The 21226-nt window shown below is 39.0% G+C and overlaps 1 protein-coding gene across 1 annotated transcript in view; it reads right to left on the bottom strand.

Moving 5' to 3' along the window:
• Nucleotides 1-1635: 1635 nt before the first annotated feature.
• The window catches only part of prkaa2 (protein kinase, AMP-activated, alpha 2 catalytic subunit), a 57721-nt gene continuing 38130 nt past the window's right edge, over nt 1636-21226 (bottom strand). The window contains exons 5-10 of the mRNA XM_061887919.1: nt 14967-15054; nt 8823-9047; nt 8599-8761; nt 5282-5620; nt 5099-5225; nt 1636-2150 (exon numbers count right to left, since the gene is read on the bottom strand). Coding sequence (XP_061743903.1) covers nt 1912-2150; nt 5099-5225; nt 5282-5620; nt 8599-8761; nt 8823-9047; nt 14967-15054 — 1181 coding nt within the window. The 3' untranslated portion in view covers nt 1636-1911. The remainder of the gene's footprint in view (nt 2151-5098; nt 5226-5281; nt 5621-8598; nt 8762-8822; nt 9048-14966; nt 15055-21226) is intronic.

The raw sequence follows: 21226 nt of genomic DNA on the forward strand, positions 1-21226 counted from the left end.
TGTGACAGGGCGCCATGTCTGCCTCGTCAACGCCGCGCTGGCTTTAATTAACACGAGTGTTTCATATTAACGTCGTCAGATTTGTAGGTGTAATATATTTGCAGCCTCCGTGTGCGATGGTGTGTGTCTGTGCCGTGTCATTAATGCCAGCGGAACATTCTCTCACTCTCATTTCTCAAGTCTGCTCTTTTAATCAGAATATTAAAGGCCTACTGAAACCCACTACTACCGACCACGCAGTCTGATAGTTTATATATCAATGATGAAATATTAACATTGCAACACATGCCAATACAGCTGGTTTAGTTTACTAAATTGCAATTTTAAATTTCCCTCGAAGTGATGCGTGCGTGTGACGTCACCGGTTGTAGCGGACATTATTTTCCAGCCCGATCCAAGCTATAAGTAGTCTGCTTTAATCACATAATTACACAGTATTCTGGACATCTGTGTTGCTGAATCTTTTGCAATTTGTTCAATTAATAATGGAGGAGTCAAAGTAGAAAGATTGAGATGGGAAGCTTTTAGCCTTTAGCCACAAAAACACAGCCGGTGTTTCCATGTTTAAAATTCCCCAAGATGAAGCTTTACTATGGATCGGAGCGGTCAAGCGAACATGGATCCCGACTAAATATAAACCGGCAGTTTTCGGTGAGAAAATTGTGGTAGTAAATTGCCTCTTACCGGAGACATCAGCGGAGCTTCCGTCCTGCTGCAGCTGCCGTGACTTCCCTCAGAGACTCTGGCGTCAACACACCCGTGGCCACACCCCTCCGACTTTCAGGTACTATTTAATCTCACTAAAACACTAGCGACACAATAGGCAGATAAAGGATTTTCCAGAATTATCCTAGTAAATGTGTCTAAAAACATCTGAATCGCTCCTTCACTCTAAATTTCCTCATCCACGAATCTTTTATCCTTGCTCAAATTAATAGGGAAATTGTAGCTTTCTCGGTCCGAATAGCTCTAGCTGCTGCTGGCTATGATTGTAAACAATGTGAGGATGTGAGAAGCCCTACAAAGGGCACCTGCGTGGCTTCCCTCAGAGACACTGGCGGTCACCACACTCGTGGCCACACCCCTCCGATTTTCTGGTACGACAGTATAATCTCACTACAACACTAGTAACACAATAAGCAGATAAAGAATTTTCCAGAATTATCCTAGTAAATTTGTCTAATAACATCTGAATCGCTCCCACTGTATAGTCTTTTTTTTTTTGTAGTCCTTCACTCTCACTTTCCTCATCCACAAATTGTTCATCCTCGCTCAAATTAATGGGGAAATTGTCGCTTTCTCGGTCCGAATAGCTCTCGCTGCTGCTGGCTATGATTGTCAACAATGTGAGGATATGAGGAGCTCTACAACCCGTGACGTCACGCGCACATCGTCTGCTACTTCCGGTACAGGCAAGGCTTTTTTTATTAGCGACCAAAAGTTGCGAACTTTATCGTCGATTATCTCTCCTAAATCCTTTCAGCAAAAATATGGCAATATCGCGAAATGAACAAGTATGACACATAGAATGGACCTGCTATATCCGTTTGAATAAGAAATTCTCATTTCAGCAGGCCTTTAAAACAAGGTTTAAATACATCTGTGCTCAGTGCTTAAAAATAATCTCTCCAAAAATAAATATTTTCATTTATTTAAAGTGATTTTGTTCGCTACATAGTGGGAGAAATACAATATACGTGGATAATCTTCATGTGCTCCATCAGACCACAAACTAACCTCTGATCAGTTTGGGATGTTCCCTCAGGTGGGGAAAAAAAAAAAGGTGCCGAGTGCTCACCTTCCTGTTCCTGGATCAGCTTGACATCAGGACTCGGGTGCAACACTTTGAGAAAAAGCTCTGATCTGATTGTCTCCCTGCGTCTTCACAGCCGGTGGAGGGGGGATGGGTGGTCAGCGGGCCAGTGTGGTGATGAGGCTGGCGCACATCTCGAAGAAGTCCATGGTGTGCGAACCCTGGCGCGGGGTGAGCGCCGGCGAGCTGCCGCCCAGCGAGCCCGGCAGCGACGAGCTGAGTTGAGGCACATCCACCGAGTCCAAGCTGAGCCTCGGCCGATGCAGGCCCGCCGTCGAGCCGGACCGCTGGGGGGTGGACGAGCCCGACTTGAAGCCCACCGCATCGATGAGGTCATCTGGAGGCACGCAGTGCAGTACATGAACAATTGTTTTAGCGGTTTAGCATTCGCTTTTCTTTCTGTACCTTATTTTCTGGACTATAAGGCGCGCTTAAAATATTTTTTCTTCCTCAAAACTCGACAGTGTGTCTTATAACCCGGTGTGTCTGATGGACAGAATAGTTCAGTTTTTTCATACCGACCTCAAAGCAATTTTATGTGGTACATGGTGTAATGTTAAGTGTGACCTGTAGACAGCAGTCAAACATAAGAGATACGTGTAGACTGCACTATGATGGCAATATGTCTCAAGTAAACAACACCAACATTGTATATGTTCCACTGAGAATATAGAACAGTGGTGCCCAACCACCGGGCCGCAGAATAATTTTTTATTATTTTTTTTATTTTATTTTATTTTATTTTTTATTAAATCAACATAAAAAACACAAGATACAATTACAAACCCCCCCAAAAAATCCCTTTTTCATGACAAAAACCTCCCTTTTTCATGACAAAGAAGAGAAAAAAAAAAAAAAAGAATCCCCCCCACCAACCCCGCCCGCGGGACAAATTATCAAGCGTTGACCGGTCCGCAGCTACAAAAACGTTGGGGACCACTGATATAGAACATTATACACGGCGCTCAAAAATCTATCAAAACGTTTTAGTATGATTTTGGTAAGCTATGAAGCCGCACCACTTGACGGATTGTCAGCGCATTAAACATAAGAGTATTATAATGGTGTGTGTACAAGGTAAGACATATTATCTGGTGTTTTGTTTCGCAATATTATGCAAACGCAACTTTTCTTACCTTCAGGTAACAGCTAATTTTGTATTTTGGATCTGCATAAATCCTGAAAAATTGTGCATGGCCACCTTTGTAGTCTGCGCCGACAATATAGTAGATAAGCTTATTCTTTTTCTCTATCTTCTTGTTATGGGTCATTCATACTCCGCTGTTGCCATTTCTAATATTAAGTAGTGTAAAGTTCTTACTTATATCGGTCAGTAAACTCGTCTTGAAGGCGCGAAAACATACCGGTGTAGTGAGTTTACATTACTCACCCAAGGAACATTAGTCGTTAAGAGAGTTCTGGTCCGACGGTTTTTCACGGGACACATTTTTGGCCTTGTTGTTGTTTCCGGATGAAAAGATGCCGCTCTGTTATTGATGGAACTAAAGTCTGAATGTCATTAAAACAGTTAGCTCCATCTTTTGACACTTCTTCCACTCCCGTCCTTGCACGCTACACCGCTACAACAAAGATGACGGAGAAAAAACGCTGCCTAAGGAGAGCCACGTAAAAAAGACCGCCCACTAAATGGCGCATCCGGAAGCGACTGTCAGAAAGCGGCTTGAAGGTGATCTATAAAACAATCTACGCAACATTTTGACCAAAGAACTACAATTACATGTTATGTAGACCACAAGGAAGTGTTTTACATTTAGAAAAAAAATATGATAAAAACATGACTCCTTTAATGCGCCCTATAATCTGGTGTGCCTTTTATATGAAAAGAAGATAAAAAATCGACCATTCATCGGCAGTGCGCCTTATAATCTGGTGCGCCCTATGGTCCGGAAAATACGGTACTAAGAAATATGATGACGGCCATAGAACCCCACACTGAACTTATAGTGATGTGCGTGTTTCCGAAAAATTCTTATATTAGTGTTGGCCTGCAGTCCATGTATTAGTATTTTTTTATTGCAAATTCGGACTGCTCCGAATGGATTTGGTGCAATGTTCTCTAAAAACATTATAAAAAGGGACTGTCTATAAATGTATCTTGTTGTTACAACTTCATAAAGTAGGTCCTGGTGGGGGTATATGCTTGCTTATACACACACACCCATGGTCTGCCAGAGAATTTGCTTATACACACACCCGTGGTCTGCCAGAGAATAAGAAGAGATAGCAGGAGGGATGAGTGTTGCAAACTTAACAACTTTGTCAACTTAATGTGTAATATACTTGGGGCTGGGCGATATACACGATACATCGCGGGTTTGTCTCTGTGCGATATAGAAAATGACTATATCGTGATATTCGAGTATACGTTCTCACGCAGTTGCTTTTAGCTGCGGGCATTACACTACATGCGTTTCTCACTTTTTGTGTCTCCTTTTCACAGAGACATAAAACAAGCCCACCTTGTTACATACGTCATGCTGAAAGTTCTGTGGGAAACACTGGTAGTGTTAGCTTAGTGACTCAAGCTCGGTACAATTTATTGTAATTGTATCCAATATTACAGTGGTTCTCAAATGGGGGTACGCGTAGCCCTGGGGGTACTTGAAGGTATACCAAGGGGTCCCTGAGATTTAAAAAAAATATTCTAAAAATAGCACCCATTCAAAAAGCCTTTATAAATATATTTATTGAACAATACTTCAACAAAATATGAATGTAAGTTCATAAACTGTGAAAAGAAATGCAACAATGCAATATTCAGTGTTGACAGCTAGATTTTTTGTGGACATGTTCCATAAATATTGATGTTAGAGATTTATTTTTTGTGAAGAAATGTTTAGAATTAAGTTCATGAATCCTGATGGATCTCTATTACAATCCCCAAAGAGGGCACTTTGGGTTGATGATTACTTCTATGTGTAGAAATCTTTATTTAGAATTGAACCACTTGTTTATTTTTCAACAAGTTTTTTAGTTATTTTTATATCTTTTTTTTCCAAATAGTTCAAGAAAGACCACTACAAATGAGGAATATTTTGCACGGTTATACAATTTAATAAATCAGAAACTGATGACATAGTGCTGTATTGTACTTCTTTATCTCTTTTTTTCCAACCAAAAATGCTTTGCTCTGATTAGAGGGTACTTGAATTTAAAAAAAATGTTCACGGGGGGTACATCAGGTTGAGAACCACCGCCATATTAGATTCAAACTCCAAATATTTTGTGTGAGGAGATGTAATGATTGTTTTGTTTGTCACCGACCGTCGATGCTCTTGAAGTCGAGCAGGTAGGATCTGCTGTCCACCTGGTAGAGTTGCAGACTCATCTTCACCAGGTTGCCGGTCACTGGGTTTTTCCTGCGCACCCGCAGGTGGTACGGGTTCACCACCTAGCACAAAAACAAGGTCATCGCATGATGTGTTGATCAGCATGTTTCCCGCCTACCTTCCAGTCGAAGCCCAGTTGTTTCATGGCCCTGTAGACCTCGGCCATGATGTCATAGGGTCGGCTCTGGCTCCGAATGCCCAGGTGCCACTTGGCTTTCTTCACGGCCAGCGGTTTGGGCCGGGTGGTGTTGAGGGCGTCCAGGGGACATCGGGCCTTGGGGCTGTCGGCCAGCAGCGGGGGCATTCTCTCCGGGTGGGGCTTGACCCCCGGGGGCAGCGGCAGGCCCTCCTCGATGAAGGAGCCCTGAGGTGGACTGGAGGCCAGGTAGAACTCGCTGGCCTGCGTCATGATGCGGCGGTTGTCTATGATGAGGTGATAGGCCACCGCGAGCTGGTCCTGGGTGGCCACAACACAATGAAACATTACAAATACAGATGTCCGATAATGGCTTTTTTTGCAGATATCTGATGTTGTCCAACTATTAATTACCGATTCCGATATCGACCGATATACACAGTCGTGGAATTAACACATTATTATGCCTAATTTTGTTTTGATGCACCCGCTGGATGCATTAAACAATGTAACAAGGTTTTCCAAAATAAATCAACTCAAGTTATGGAAAAAAATGCCAACATGGCACTGCCATATTTATTACTGAAGTCACGAAGTACATTATTTTTTTTTAACATGGCTCAAAACAGCAGCTTGTAATTTGTTGAGGTGGGGGGTGGGGGTAGCGGGACAGTGTATATCGTAGCGTCCCGGAAGAGTTAGTGCCGCAAGGGGTACTGGGTATTTGTTATTTTGTGTTTATGTTGTGTTACGGTGCGGATGTTCTCCCGAAATGTGTTTGTCATTCTTGTTTGGTGTGGGTTCACAGTGTGGCGCATATTTGTAACAGTGTTAGTTGTTTTTTATATGGCCACCCTCAGTGTGACCTGTATGGTTGTTGACAAAGTATGCCTTGCATTCACTTGTGTGTGTGAAAAGCCGTATATATTTTGTGATTGGACCGGCATCCAAAGGCAGTACCTTTAAAGTTTATTGGCGCTCCGTACTTCTCCCTACGTCCGCGTACACAGCGGCGTTTTAAAAAGTCATAAATTATACTTTTTGAAACTGGTACCGATAATTTACGATATTACATTTTAAAGCACGGTGAAACAGGGGTTAAAGTAAAGTACCAATGATTGTCACACACACCTTAGGTGTGGCAAAATTTGTTCTCTGCATTTGACCCATCCCTTGTTCAACCCCTGGGAGGTGAGGGGAGCAATGGGCAGCAGCGGTGCCGCGCCCGGGGAATCAGGTGTGGTGATTTAAGCCCCAACTCCAACCCTTGATGCTAAATGCCCAGCAGGGAGGTAATGAGTCCCATTTTTATAGTTTTCGGTATGACTCGGCCGGGGTTTGAACTCACAACCTACTGATCTCAGGGCGGACACTCTAACCACTAGGCCACTGAGTAGGTAACACAATGAAACATTACAAATACAGATGTCCGATAATGGCTTTTTTTGCCGATATCCGATATTGTCCAACTCTTAATTATCGATTCCGATATCAACCGATACAGATATACACAGTGGTGGAATTAACACATTATTATGCCTAATTTTGCTGTGATGCCCCGCTGGATGCATTAAACAATGTAACAAGGTATTCCACAATAAATCAACTCAAGTTATGGAAAAAAATGCCAACATGGCACTGCCATATTTATTATTGAAGTCACGAAGTACATTATTTTTTTTTAACATGGCTCAAAACAGCAGCTTGGAATTTGGTGAGGTGCGGGGTGGGGGTAGCGGGGCGGTGTATATCGTAGCGTCCCGGAAGAGTTAGTGCCGCAAGGGGTACTGGGTATTTGTTCTTTTGTGTTTATGTTGTGTTACGGTGCGGATGTTCTCCCAAAATGGGTTTGTCATTCTTGTTTGGTGTGGGTTCACAGTGTGGCGCATATTTGTAACAGTGTTAAAGTTGTTTATACGGCCACCGGTATAGCTGTTGACCAAGTATGAATTGCATTCACTTACGTGTGTGTGAAAAGCCGTAGATATTTTGTGATTGGACCGGCTTGCAAAGGCATTGCCTTAAAGCAGGGGTGTCAAACTCAAATACAGAGTGGGCCAAAATTTAAAACTGAACAAAGCCGCGGGCCAAGGTTGAACGAATTAACCTTTTAATAGGGACCCAAACAAGTTCTGCATTGAATATTAAACAAGCAAGGCTTATGTAGCTTTGTAGTCACATACAAAATCGAGTTTCAAATTATAATAATGAGTATTTTGTATTTAAAGCATTTATCGGCCGATAATATCGGCAGTCCCTAATATACACATATATATATATATATATATATACATATATACATATATATATATATATATATACATATATATATATACATATATATATATACATATATACATATATATATATATATATATATACATATATATATATACATATATACATATATATATATATATATATATACATATATATATATATATATATATATATATACATATATATATATACATATATATATATACATATATACATATATATATATACATATATACATATACATATATACATATATATATATACATATATACATATATACATATATACATATATATATATACATATATACATATATATATATACATATATACATATATATATATACATATATACATATATATATATATATATATATATATATATATATATATATATATATATATATATATATATATATATATATATATATATATATATATATATATATATGTGTGTGTGTGTGTGTGGGGGGGGAAAAAATCACAAGACTGCTTTATCTTTACAGAACTGTTTCATGAGGGGTTCCCTCAATCATCAGGAGATTTTAATGGAAGCATTCACGTACCATGGTTTATATAGGGCATAAAACGGGTAGGTACAGGCAGGCGTAGGGGCGTGGTGATTGGCTCATGTGTTTAGCCAATCACCACCGCCTGCCTGTACCTACCCGTTTTGTGCCCTATATAAACCATGGTATGTGAATGCTTCCATTAAAATCTCCTGATGATTGAGGGAACCCCTCATGAAACAGTTCTGTAGAGATGAAGTAGTCTTGTGATTTTTTCCCCACACATACATATATTGCGCTCTACCACGGTATCGAGCACTATTCTCTGGACAATCTAATTAAGACATATATATATATATATATATATATATATATATATATATATATATATATATATATATATATATATATATATATATATATATATATATATATATATTCTTTTTTTAATCGGACATCTCTAATTACAAAGCATTTTTAAAAGACGGTGACCCCGGCAGACTGGGTGTACCTGAGGATCGCCGCTGTAGAGGCTGGAAACAACCTCCGACTCGGCGCACTCAAACTTGTCGCACACTTCCTTCACAGCCTCCTCGTCCAAGACCGTGGCGTCATACGACGGGTCCTCGGGGAACAGGTAGCCCGGCAGGTCCTGCTTGAACCACTCGTGCTCCCTGGAAGACAGACACACGTAAAGCCACGCCCACTTTGTATTGAGGGGGCCCGGCTCAGGACCTGATGTCTTTGATGGTGGCTCTCTTCAGCGGGTCCACCTGCAGCATGAACATCAGCAGCGAGGCCACCGAGCGGGTCAGATACTCCGGGATGTAGAAGACGCCGCCTCTGATCTTCTTGAAGAGCGTGGGGACGTGCTCGTCGTCGAAGGGGAGGGTGCCGCACAGGAGTGCGTACAGGATGACGCCACAGCTCCAGATGTCCACCTCTGGGCCCGCGTACAGCCTGTGATGTCAACACTGACTGATTATCGTTGCCTAAAACTTGTCAAAAGTGTTAATCGCAGGAATTTATGTTCTCCATTCCGATACCGATCAACCATGACTGACATCGGCCGATACCAATACCAATCACATGTATTAAATAGGGCTGGACCAGGGGTCGGCAACCCAAAACGTTGACAGAGCCATTTTGGACCTAAAATACAAAAAAAAAATCTGTCTGGAGCCACAAAAAATTCAAAGTTATTTAAAAAATAAGTTGCTGTCTGTCTATCTGTTGGTCCTGTGATGAGGTGGCGACTTGTCCAGGGTGTACAACGCCTTCCGCCCAATGTAGCTGAAATAGACTCCAGCGCCAGCCGCGACCCCGAAGGGAATAAGCGGTAGAAAATGGCTGGATGGAAGTTTATAAGGAAGACAACACATGATGTAAGTTTCCATAATAGCGTGCTGTCAAAATGACTTTAAAAGTCTTATAAAAGTGTTATAATGAAGACAACACAGGACGTCAGTGTCTATATTAGCCTACGTTCAAATTGACTCTAAAAGTCTTATATAAGTGTTATAATGAAGACAACGCGTGATGTCAGTGTTTATATTAGCCTACTATCAAAATGACTATAAAAGTCTTATACGTGTTATAATGAAGACAACACATTATGTATAGTAAGAGTTTATATTAGCCTACTATCAAAATTACTAATAGTCTTATATAAGTGCTACAATGAAGACAAGGCATTATGTAAGTGGCTATATTAGCCTACTATCAAAATGACTTTAAAAGTCTTATATAAGTCTTATATAAGTGTTATAATGAAGACAAGGCATGATGTGTCTATATTAGCCTACTATCAAAATTACTTTAAAAGTCTTATAAAAGTGTTACAATGAAGACAAAACGTAATGTAAGTGTCTCTCTTAGCCTACTATCAAAATAACTCTAAAAGTATTGTGTTATAATGAAGACAACACATGATGTATAGTAAGACCTTGTATTAGCTAGATCAGCCTACTATCAAAATGACTCTAAAAGTCTTAAATAAGTGTTATAATGAAGACAACGCGTGACGTAAGTGTCTATATTAGCCTACTATCAAAATGACTCTAAAAGTCTTATATACGTGTTATAATGAGGACAACACATGATGTCAGTGTCTTTATTAGCCTACTATCAAAATTACTTTAAATCTCATATAATTACTTTAAATCTCATATAAGTGTTACAATAAACACAACACGTGATCTAAGTGTCTATATTAGCCTACTATCAAAATGACTCTAAAAGTCTTATATAAGTGTTATAATGAAGCCAACACATGATGTAAGTGTCTATATTTGCCTACTATCAAAATGACTCTAACAGTCTTATATAAGTGTTATAATGAAGACAACACATGATGTCAGTGTCTTTATTAGCCTACTATCAAAATGGCTCTAAAAGTCTTGTATAGGTGTTATAATGAAGACAACACATGATGTCAGTGTCTATATTAGCCTACTATCAAAATTACTTTAAATCTCATATAAGTGTTACAATTAACACAACACTTGATGTAAGTGTCTATATTAGCTTATTATCAAAATGACTCTAAAAGTGTTATAATGAAGACAACACATGATGTGTCTATGTGTTGTGTCTATATTAGCCTACTATCAAAATGACTCTGACAGTCTTATATAAGTGTTATAATGAAGACAATGCGTGATGTGTCTATATTAGCCTATCAAAATTACTCTAAAAGTGTTAAAGTGTTATAATGAAGACAACACATGATGTCAGTGTCTATATTAGCCTACTATCAAAATGACTCTAAAAGTCTTAAATAAGTGTTATAAAGAAGACAACGCGTGATGTGTCTATATTAGCCTACTATCAAAATGACTCTAAAAGTCTTAAATAAGTGTTATAATGAAGACAACGCGTGATGTAAGTGTCTATATTAGCCTACTATCAAAATGACTCCAAAAGTCTTATATAAGTGTTATAATGAAGACAACACATGATGTCAGTGTCTTTATTAGCCAACTATCAAAATTACTTTAAATCTCATATAATTACTTTAAATCTCATATAAGTGTTACAATAAACACAACACGTGATGTAAGTGTCTATATTAGCCTACTATCAAAATGACTCTAAAAGTCTTATATAAGTGATATAATGAAGCCAACACATTATGTGTCTATATTAGCCTACTATCAAAATGACTCTAAAAGTCTTATATAAGTGTTATAATGAAGACAACACATGATGCAAGTGTCTATATTAGCCTACTATCAAAATGACTCTAAAAGTCTTATATAAGTGTTATAATGAAGACAACACATGATGTCAGTGTCTATATTAGCCTACTATCAAAATTACTTTAAATCTCATATAAGTGTTACAATGAACACAACACGTGATGTAAGTGTCTACATTAGCCTACTATCAGAATGACTCTAAAAGTCTTATATAAGTGTTATAATAAAGACAACACATGATGTCAGTGTCTATATTAGCCTACTATCAAAATGACTCTAAAAGTCTTATATAAGTGTTATAATGAAGACAACACATGATGTCAGTGTCTATTATTAGCCTACTATCAAAATTACTCTAAAAGTCTTATACGTGTAATAATGAAGACAACACATGATGTACAGTAAGACCTTGTATTTGCTAGATTAGCCTACCATCAAAATGACTAATAGTCTTATATAGGTGTTATAATGAAGACAACACATGATGTAAGTGTCTATATTAGCCTACTATCAAAATGACTCTAAAAGTCTTATATAAGTGTTATAATGAAGACAACACATGATGTCAGTGTCTATATTAGCCTACTATCAAAATGACTCTAAAAGTCTTAAATAAGTGTTATAAAGAAGACAACGCGTGATGTGTCTATATTAGCCTACTATCAAAATGACTCTAAAAGTCTTATATAAGTGTTATAATGAAGACAACGTGTGATGTAAGTGTCTATATTAGCCTACTATCAAAATGACTCTAAAAGTCTTATATAAGTGTTATAATGAAGACAACGCGTGATGTAAGTGTCTATATTAGCCTACTATCAAAATGACTCTAAAAGTCTTATATAAGTGTTATAATGAAGACAACACATGATGTCAGTGTCTTTATTAGCCTACTATCAAAATTACTTTAAATCTCATATAATTACTTTAAATCTCATATAAGTGTTACAATAAACACAACACGTGATGTAAGTGTCTATATTAGCCTACTATCAAAATGACTCTAAAAGTCTTATATAAGTGATATAATGAAGCCAACACATTATGTGTCTATATTAGCCTACTATCAAAATGACTCTAAAAGTCTTATATAAGTGTTATAATGAAGACAACACATGATGTAAGTGTCTATATTAGCCTACTATCAAAATGACTCTAAAAGTCTTATATAAGTGTTATAATGAAGACAACACATGATGTCAGTGTCTATATTAGCCTACTATCAAAATTACTTTAAATCTCATATAAGTGTTACAATGAACACAACACGTGATGTGTCTACATTAGCCTACTATCAGAATGACTCTAAAAGTCTTATATAAGTGTTATAATAAAGACAACACATGATGTCAGTGTCTATATTAGCCTACTATCAAAATGACTCTAAAAGTCTTATATAAGTGTTATAATGAAGACAACACATGATGTCAGTGTCTATTATTAGCCTACTATCAAAATTACTCTAAAAGTCTTATACGTGTAATAATGAAGACAACACATGATGTACAGTAAGACCTTGTATTTGCTAGATTAGCCTACCATCAAAATGACTAATAGTCTTATATAGGTGTTATAATGAAGACAACACATGATGTAAGTGTCTATATTAGTCTACTATCAAAATGACTCTAAAAGTCTTATATAAGTGTTATAATGAAGACAACACATGATGTCAGTGTCTATATTAGCCTACTATCAAAATGACTCTAAAAGTCTTATATAAGTGTTATAATGAAGACAACACATGATGTCAGTGTCTATATTAGCCTATCAAAATTACTCTAAAAGTCTTATACGTATTATAATGAAGATAACAGATGATGTACAGTAAGACCTTGTATTAGCTAGATTAGCCTACTATCAAAATGACTTTAATAGTCTTATATAAGTGTTATAATGAAGACAACGCGTGATGTAAGTGTCTATATTAGCCTACTATCAAAATGACTAAAAGTCTTATATAAGTGTTATAATGAAGACAACGCATGATGTCAGTGTCTTTATTAGCCTACTATCAAAATGACTTTAAAAGTCTTATATAAGTGTTACAATGAAGACAAAACGTGATGTAAGTGTCTCTATTAGCCTACTATCAAAATGATTCTAAGTCATGTGTTATAAGGAATACAACACATGATGTACAGTAAGAGCCTGTATTAGCTATATTAGCCTACTATCAAAATTACTTTAATAGTCTTATATAAGTGTTATAATGAAGAAAACATGATGTGTCTATATTAGCCTAGTATCAAAATTACTTTAAAAGTCTTATATAGGTGTTATAATGAAGACAACACATGGTGTCTACATTAGCCTACTGTCAAAATGACTGTAAGTCTTATATCAGTGTTATAATGAAGACAACACATGATGTCAGTGTCTATATTAGCCTACTATCAAAATGACTTTAATAGTCTTATATAAGTGTTATAATGAAGACAACACATGATGTCAGTGTCTATATTAGCCTACTGTCAAAATTACTTTAAATCTCATATAAGTGTTACAATGAACACAACACTTGATGTAAGTGTCTTTATTAGCCTATTATCAAAATGACTCTAAAAGTCTTATAATGAAGACAATGCGTGATGTGTCTATATTAGCCTACTATCAAAATGACTCTAAAAGTCTTATATAAGTGTTATAATGAAGACAACACATGATGTCAGTGTCTTTATTAGCCTACTATCAAAATGGCTCTAAAAGTATTGTATAAGTGCTATAATGAAGACAACACATGATGTCAGTGTCTATATTAGCCTACTATCAAAATTACTTTAAATCTCATATAAGTGTTACAATGAACACAACACGTGATGTAAGTGTCTATATTAGCCTATTATCAAAATGACTCTAAAAGTGTTATAATGAAGACAACACATGATGTGTCTATGTGTTGTGTCTATATTAGCCTACTATCAAAATGACTCTGACAGTCTTATATAAGTGTTATAATGAAGACAACACGTGGTGTCAGTGTCTACATTAGCCTACTATCAAAATTACTCTAAAAGTCTTATGTAAGTGTTATAATGAAGACAACATGGTGCGTGATGTGTTTATATTAGCCTACTATCAAAATAACTTTAAAAAGTCTTATATAAGTGTTATAATGAAGACAACACGATGTAATTGTCTATTTGAGCTATATTAACCTACTATCAAAATTATAGGAGTGCTAGTTTGCTGTTAGCAAGGACACCAGTGAGCTATTGTATCGTCCTACGGTGTGTAGTGAAGCATGTTTAGCTATTCCTCGTCCTGCAGGGATGATACTTGTAAGAAACTCACTTTATTCGTCGCCATGGAGGTGAGGATTAGTGATTTAGAAGTAGCTACAACAGTGCCGCCTGCGGATGGATGTTAGCTGCTCCATGTCTTAAAGCACCTCTTCAAGCTTCACCTTTATCGTTAGTTTTTAGGCCAATATGCGTCCGTTCGCCCTTTTCGGTCTGCTTGTATGTGCTCCGTGATTGTGCGCTGCCGAACATGCCCCTCTGCTCGTAAAACCAGCAATGTCACAAGGTGATACGGTACTTTTCAAACAGAGTATAGTACCGTTTTTTGATTCAGAAGTACCGCGATACTATATACTAGTACCAGTATACCGTACAACCCTAATAACAAACGGCACATCCGGATTACTCAATATTCATGCACTCTAACACACTCGCACCTTCCCGAGATGACCTCTGGGGCGGCGTAGTTGGGCGACCCGCAGCTGGTCCTCAGGAACTCGCCGTCGGACATCATGTTTGACAGACCTGACGAATCAGAAATACTTGTGTTGGATTAATTATAAATAAGTTATCTAATTGTATTCAAATATGATTGTTTGCTCATGCATTGTGTAGACAAGCTGAAGAGAAACGAAACTTGGCGTTAGATTGAAATTAGGTTGACCTACCAACTTCAAAGAGGAATTGGCACAGAGCAACGCAGGAAGTTGCTGTATCCTCTGTATTTACATGTGTTAAGTTCTCACCACAGGTTTTAGGTTTCCAACACAGCTGCAAATACCCCCTCCTCCCTTAGTGCAGCGGAGTGTGTGTTTGTAATGTAGGGCTTTCCCAAATGAATTAAAAGGCGAGGAGAGTGGAGAACGTTTTGAGAGTGAATTAGGAGCCTGTAACTGACAACTTGCTCCAGATTACTCTCCCCGTACGAGAAAAGCAATCACTGGTTTGTCTTCTATTCTCTGTTTCTGTGTCTTTATAATGTCTCATGGTATTTGACCCTGACAACTGTATTCATCCTTGAGGGGAAATTACAATTTTCAGCACAATCCCATTCAAGATCAGACAAACAAATTACAGAGAGACAGAACAGGATCAAACATTACAGGGAGACAGAACAGGATCTCTGAAGGGTCTGCCAACTTTTGGCGCCCTCGACAAAGAAGTTGAGATACAGGTAAACAATGGAGGCGGGGGGAGGGAAAAAAAAAAGTCGGTATAAGCCTGGGCCCATGGAGAGGGGGTCCAGACTGAGGCCAAGGGAACAAACAACTCATAGCCATTGCACACATCAAAGAACCCAAAGGACATTATTTTCTCTCTGGCACTCATCGAGGGTGGGCGCTCCCCTTTCCTCTCCTGCTTGCTTCTTTGTTTTGTCTTGTCTTAACTTTCTTCTTGCCTATTTTTCCACTGCTCTCCAACTCTAAACAATTGGAACTATTTAACTGGCCTCAACAAAATTGACAAGATCTTGGGTTTGGAGGAACCTGCTGTCGTGACGAAGCGATTGTTGCTGGACACACGACGGACTCTTGGGAGAAGAAGGAGGGCCGCATGCCTGGCGACCCTTTTCTGTCGAGGATATGAAGATATCCACCTATTCGGAATTATGACAACAGGAAATCTGCTGATTGGAGTAAGCATTGCTCTGGTTTGTCGACACATTGGAAGTTGCTGGCTGTCAGGCCTGGACTTGGTCTTGGTTTGTTTTCCCGAGGTGCAAAGCGAATGGAGTGGAAACAGCGTGAAGGTAAAGACATCTTTATTCTAACACTAAAACTAAAATCAGGAACCAACAAAAAGCGCGCACAGTGGCGGTACAAAAAACTGGGCTATGAAACAAAAGACTAGCACAAAGGCTATAAACTACAAACATGAAACAAAAACACTTGCGCAGTGGCATGAATAACAAAAACTTACGTGGACAAAATGGACAGTATTGCAAGGCATGAAGCAGATAATCGAGGGCGTGAATGAGGTGATGTTGCCAGACTGACTACCTGGTAACTGTGGCTTAAATAATGAACGTGATAAGTGAAAACAGGTGTGAGACAAGACAGGTGAACTGATTGGTCGTCATGGTAACAAAACAGGGAGTGAAAAAAAAAGGAACTTAGAGTCCAAAGGTCAAAAACACCTGGTATTCCTAGGCAGTCTCCCATCCAAGTATTAACCAGGCCAGACACTGCTTAGCATTGAGAACAGATGAGATTGGGGATGCTCAGGGTAATATGGCCATACAAAACTCATGATCAGACATGACAGAAAACTAAATCAGTTGGCATGGTAAGACAAACAAGGAAATGCAAAACAGAACTAAATGTCCAAAAAACTAAACATAGCATGACCAAAACAAAACATGAACCATAGGCGTGACACTGGCAGTCTTCAAAGTACCTCAAAGCTGCCACAAATGATTGGAGGATGCGGGAAGATCTGTGGATTACATCGGACTGTCTACCCCGCAGGTTTGAGGACCAGTCATAGACAACTTAGAGTGAAAAGCAAATTTTTATTTTCACTCGCATACGAATCATTCTAACTTGGATTGTTTCCCTAGCTTCGAGACTCTCCCGAAGAACACTGCAGCAAAGACACAACAAACTCCCTTCTTGTCTCTCATGGACACACACCTATTGTTGTTGACTTTGGACTAGCGACTGCATAATAACAGAGACACAATACGGGCTTACACGCACACACACACATCCCCAAAAATATAAGCTACACATACACACCCCTTGCCCCCCAACCCAACGCCCTCGACGCAAATCCCGTAGGAGTGATGAATGGATGGTCAGCGCCTGAGAGCTGCGGCCTACCACCATGATCTTGAACTACCTTCCCTCTGTTGCTAGATATCTCGAGATGTATGTTGTAATATGTATATGTGCTCTGCTCTGGAGGGTTTTTTTCCCCACTCCAGACTGGGCCCCTGTAGGAGCCCAGTCTAGATTGTATTTTTTTTACTCACCCCCCACCCTGACCTTGAACTACCTTCCAACTTTTGCTAGATATCTCGAGATGTATGTTGTAATATGTATATGTGCTTTGCTATGGAGGTTTTTTTCCCACTCCAGACTGGGCCCCTCTAGGAGCCCAGTCTAGATTGTATTTTTTTTACTCATCCTTCCCCGGCCTTTATCTTTTTCCCATCTTTTACGGGGCGCCTTATGGCGACCCATCAGCGTTCTTGTTCTGTAACCCTGTCCACTGTTTGTTTGTCTAATCTTGAACAGGTTTGTGCTGAAAACAAAGTTTCGTTGTACTTGTGCAATGACAATAAAGACCTATCCTATCCTATCCTTAAAGACGTTAAAAGAGCAGAGCTGATGCAACCAGCCAATTCTATACAGCTGTAAATACACAACAAAATGAGGCAACATCTGCACAATATGACAACATGGATCCAATAATTCTTTAAAAAAAATGTGTTTGCAAGGGTTATTTATATCATCCTGCCTCTTTCGTGTGGCCGAATACACTCGGCATGATATCTTAAACCTCATCAAAAGTGGGCATTGTTACATTTTGTGCTTGGGGAGCTTCTGAGGTGAAAGAGTATGGAGGCTAATAATGACACTCTTTATACTCCTTTACCCACCATGTCTCTAATCTACGTTAACAAAGACCATCTAATGGGATAAGTCACCCCCCCCCCCCCCACCCCCCTTCCCCCTTGTGCCTGGCAGGGCGTCAGCCTAATGCTTGAACACCAGACGCTGCGCTACGTGCTGACCTTCCCGTTTATCTTTCATCCCGCTGTCCTCGACGCTCCCTGTGACTGCTCGCCAGTCTGCTGCTGTCCAAACAAAACACTCCACCCTGCTGGGTGTCTCTCTCCCTATCAGGTGACATCGGGCCTCAAGGCACCCTGCCAGACCCGATATGGAGACCTGCTTGTTGCTCGGTGACATCTCTCTTCCCTCCCCTCACGCCCTGTTGCTCACTTTTGCCTTTGGGCGTTGGGAAAATAGACTTTCCACCTTTAAAGTTGAAGCAAAAGTGTGACAATCATAGCATTATAAATAATTGTCTGATTAATACAAAAATGGGTAAAATTACAAATTAGACGACATAATTATTAGGGGTGTACCGATCTGACTGTTATCCAAAATTGGTCCAAAAAAACAAGCATCGGATAATTATCGGCTTACATCTAAAATCTCCAATATAAGCAGTCCTGCAGCGCCTTTATTTGTACAAAGTCAGTCCGTCATCAATGTCCTCCAATAAGCACATAAGTTGAATCTTTTCAGTGAAATCTTTTACAAAAAAAAGGTACGGATGGTAAGCTATAGGCTACTAGGAGATAGCAGCTACACAACAGATAAGCACACAAGCTGGTGCTGCAAGTGTTACCACATCGCAGTTACTGAAACCCACTACTACCGACCACGCAGTCTGATAGTTTATATATCAATGATGAAATATTAACATTGCAACACATGCCAATACGGCCGGTTTGGTTTACTAAATTGCAATTTTACATTCCGCGCGAAGTGTCCTGTTGTTACGGATTGCAGCGGACATGTTGTTCCAGCCCCGATCCCAGCTATAAGTCGTCTGCTTTAATCGCATAATTCCACAGTATTCTGGACTTCTGTGTTGCTGAATCTTTTGCAATTTGTTCAATGAATAATGGAGACGTCAAAGAAGAACGATGTAGGTGGGAAGCGGTGTATTGCGGCTCCCTTTAGCAACACAAACACGGCCGCTGTTTCCTTGTTTACATTCTCTAAAGATGACGGTGAAGCTTTACTATGGAACAGAGCGGTCAAGCGAACATGGTTCCCTACCACATGTCAAACGGCAGGTTCCGGTGAGAAAATTGTGGTAATAAGTCGGCTCTTACCGTAGACATGAGCGGATAGCTTGCGTCGTTCCTCGTGCACCTGTCAAAGAGGCAGCTGTGGACTCTCTTGCCTCCTCCGACCGGCCGCCCCCGAACGTGGGATGCTTCCACCGTGGAGGAGGGGGAAAAAAAAGCTAACACCGACCCCAACGGCTGTCTTCGCTTCGCCTCGTCGAGAAATATGGCTTCCTTCAGAGACACTGGCGGTCACCACACCCCTCCGACTTTCAGGTACCATATAATCTCACTAAAACACTAGTAACACAATAAGCAGATAAGGTATTTTCCAGAATTATCCTAGTAAATGTGTCTTATAGCTCCCACTGCCGTCTTTTTTTCTTTTTTTTTTCTAGTCCTTCACTCTAACTTTCCTCATCCACAAATCGTTCTTCCTCGCTCAAATTAATGGGGAAATCGTCGATTTCTTGGTCCGAATCGCTCTCGCTGATGGTGGCTATTAATGTAAACAATGTTCAGATGTGAGGAGCTCCACAACCCGTGACGTCACGCGCACATCGTCTGCTACTTCCGGTACAGGCAAAGCTTTTTTATTAGCGACCAAAAGTTGCAAACTTTATCGCCGATGCTCTCTACTAAATCCTTTCAGCAAAAATATGGCAATGTCGTGAAATGATCAAGTATGACACATAGAATGGACCTGCTATCCCCGTTTAAATAAGAAGATTTCATTTCAGTAGGCCTTTAAGTATAATACATAATATTGGAAATAGAGAACACCTTTATTTATTGATTACAAATGTTGAAATTCAACAAATTGATGGGGAAATAACTACAATACGACACTCCATTCACCAACAGTCTTACAAAAACATATTAAGTACAATACATAATATTGGATATAGACAACAATTTTATTTATAGATTAAAAATACTTAAATTCAACAATTTGGTTTTGAAATTATGTACAAAGCAAACTATAACCAATTCTTCTCAATAAAAGAGGAGAAATATAACCTTGGAGTAATATCTCATTTAAAACATTTGTATGCATGTACAACACTTACAACATTTAGCATATCAGTATGTGGAATCAATTTACGTAATGGATTAAGATAGGAAATTATGCCGGTAACACTGTAAATTCTGGACTATAAGTCTCTACTTTTTTCTTAAATTTTTATTAAAGGTGTTATTGAGGCGGATTTTCCTCAATAACAGCAATAATAAAAACTTAAAATTTAAAAAAAGCAAATACACTAAAAAAGTGATTTAATGTTTGTGCTATGCCGCCATCTTATGGAAGAGTTCACTCACTGCAGGTCTCCTTCTATTTTTTTGTTTGTTTCAACCGGAGTGCCGTTTGTCTTTCAGCTCTCCATAGCGTTCTACTCGCATGGATTCTTCATTCATCACTCCAAGCAACGTTTGTAAGTTTTACAAGATATCTAAAACTGTTTATACTGACTTAACCATCTCATGTGTGATGCCTGTAGGAGTGTTTTTTGTGCATATTTGTACGTGCTACCTTAACATAAAGACACCAGCATGATAACAAGTTTACGAGTGTCTTTGTTAGTATTATTAACTTACAATGGCGTTATTTTTGCATTGTTTCAGTTTCACAAATTCCAGAATGACTTATTGTGGACTTACCGAGTCTGTTTAGCTGATTGGAGAGCAAGCTTCTGCAGCTAGTGGATCTACGACGATGACTAATGCTTTGCTTTAAACATTTACAGAATCATTCTGTGTAAATAACTCATTTCACAATGTATACATCTGCGGTTTATAGTCCGGTGTGGCTAATATGTAAAAATGTGTATTTTCTTCCAAAATTTAGTGGGGGTGGCTTATATCTCAGTGTGGTCTATAGTCTATGGT

Source organism: Nerophis ophidion, linkage group LG26, assembly GCF_033978795.1.
Source record: "Nerophis ophidion isolate RoL-2023_Sa linkage group LG26, RoL_Noph_v1.0, whole genome shotgun sequence".
Lineage (NCBI taxonomy): Eukaryota > Metazoa > Chordata > Actinopteri > Syngnathiformes > Syngnathidae > Nerophis > Nerophis ophidion.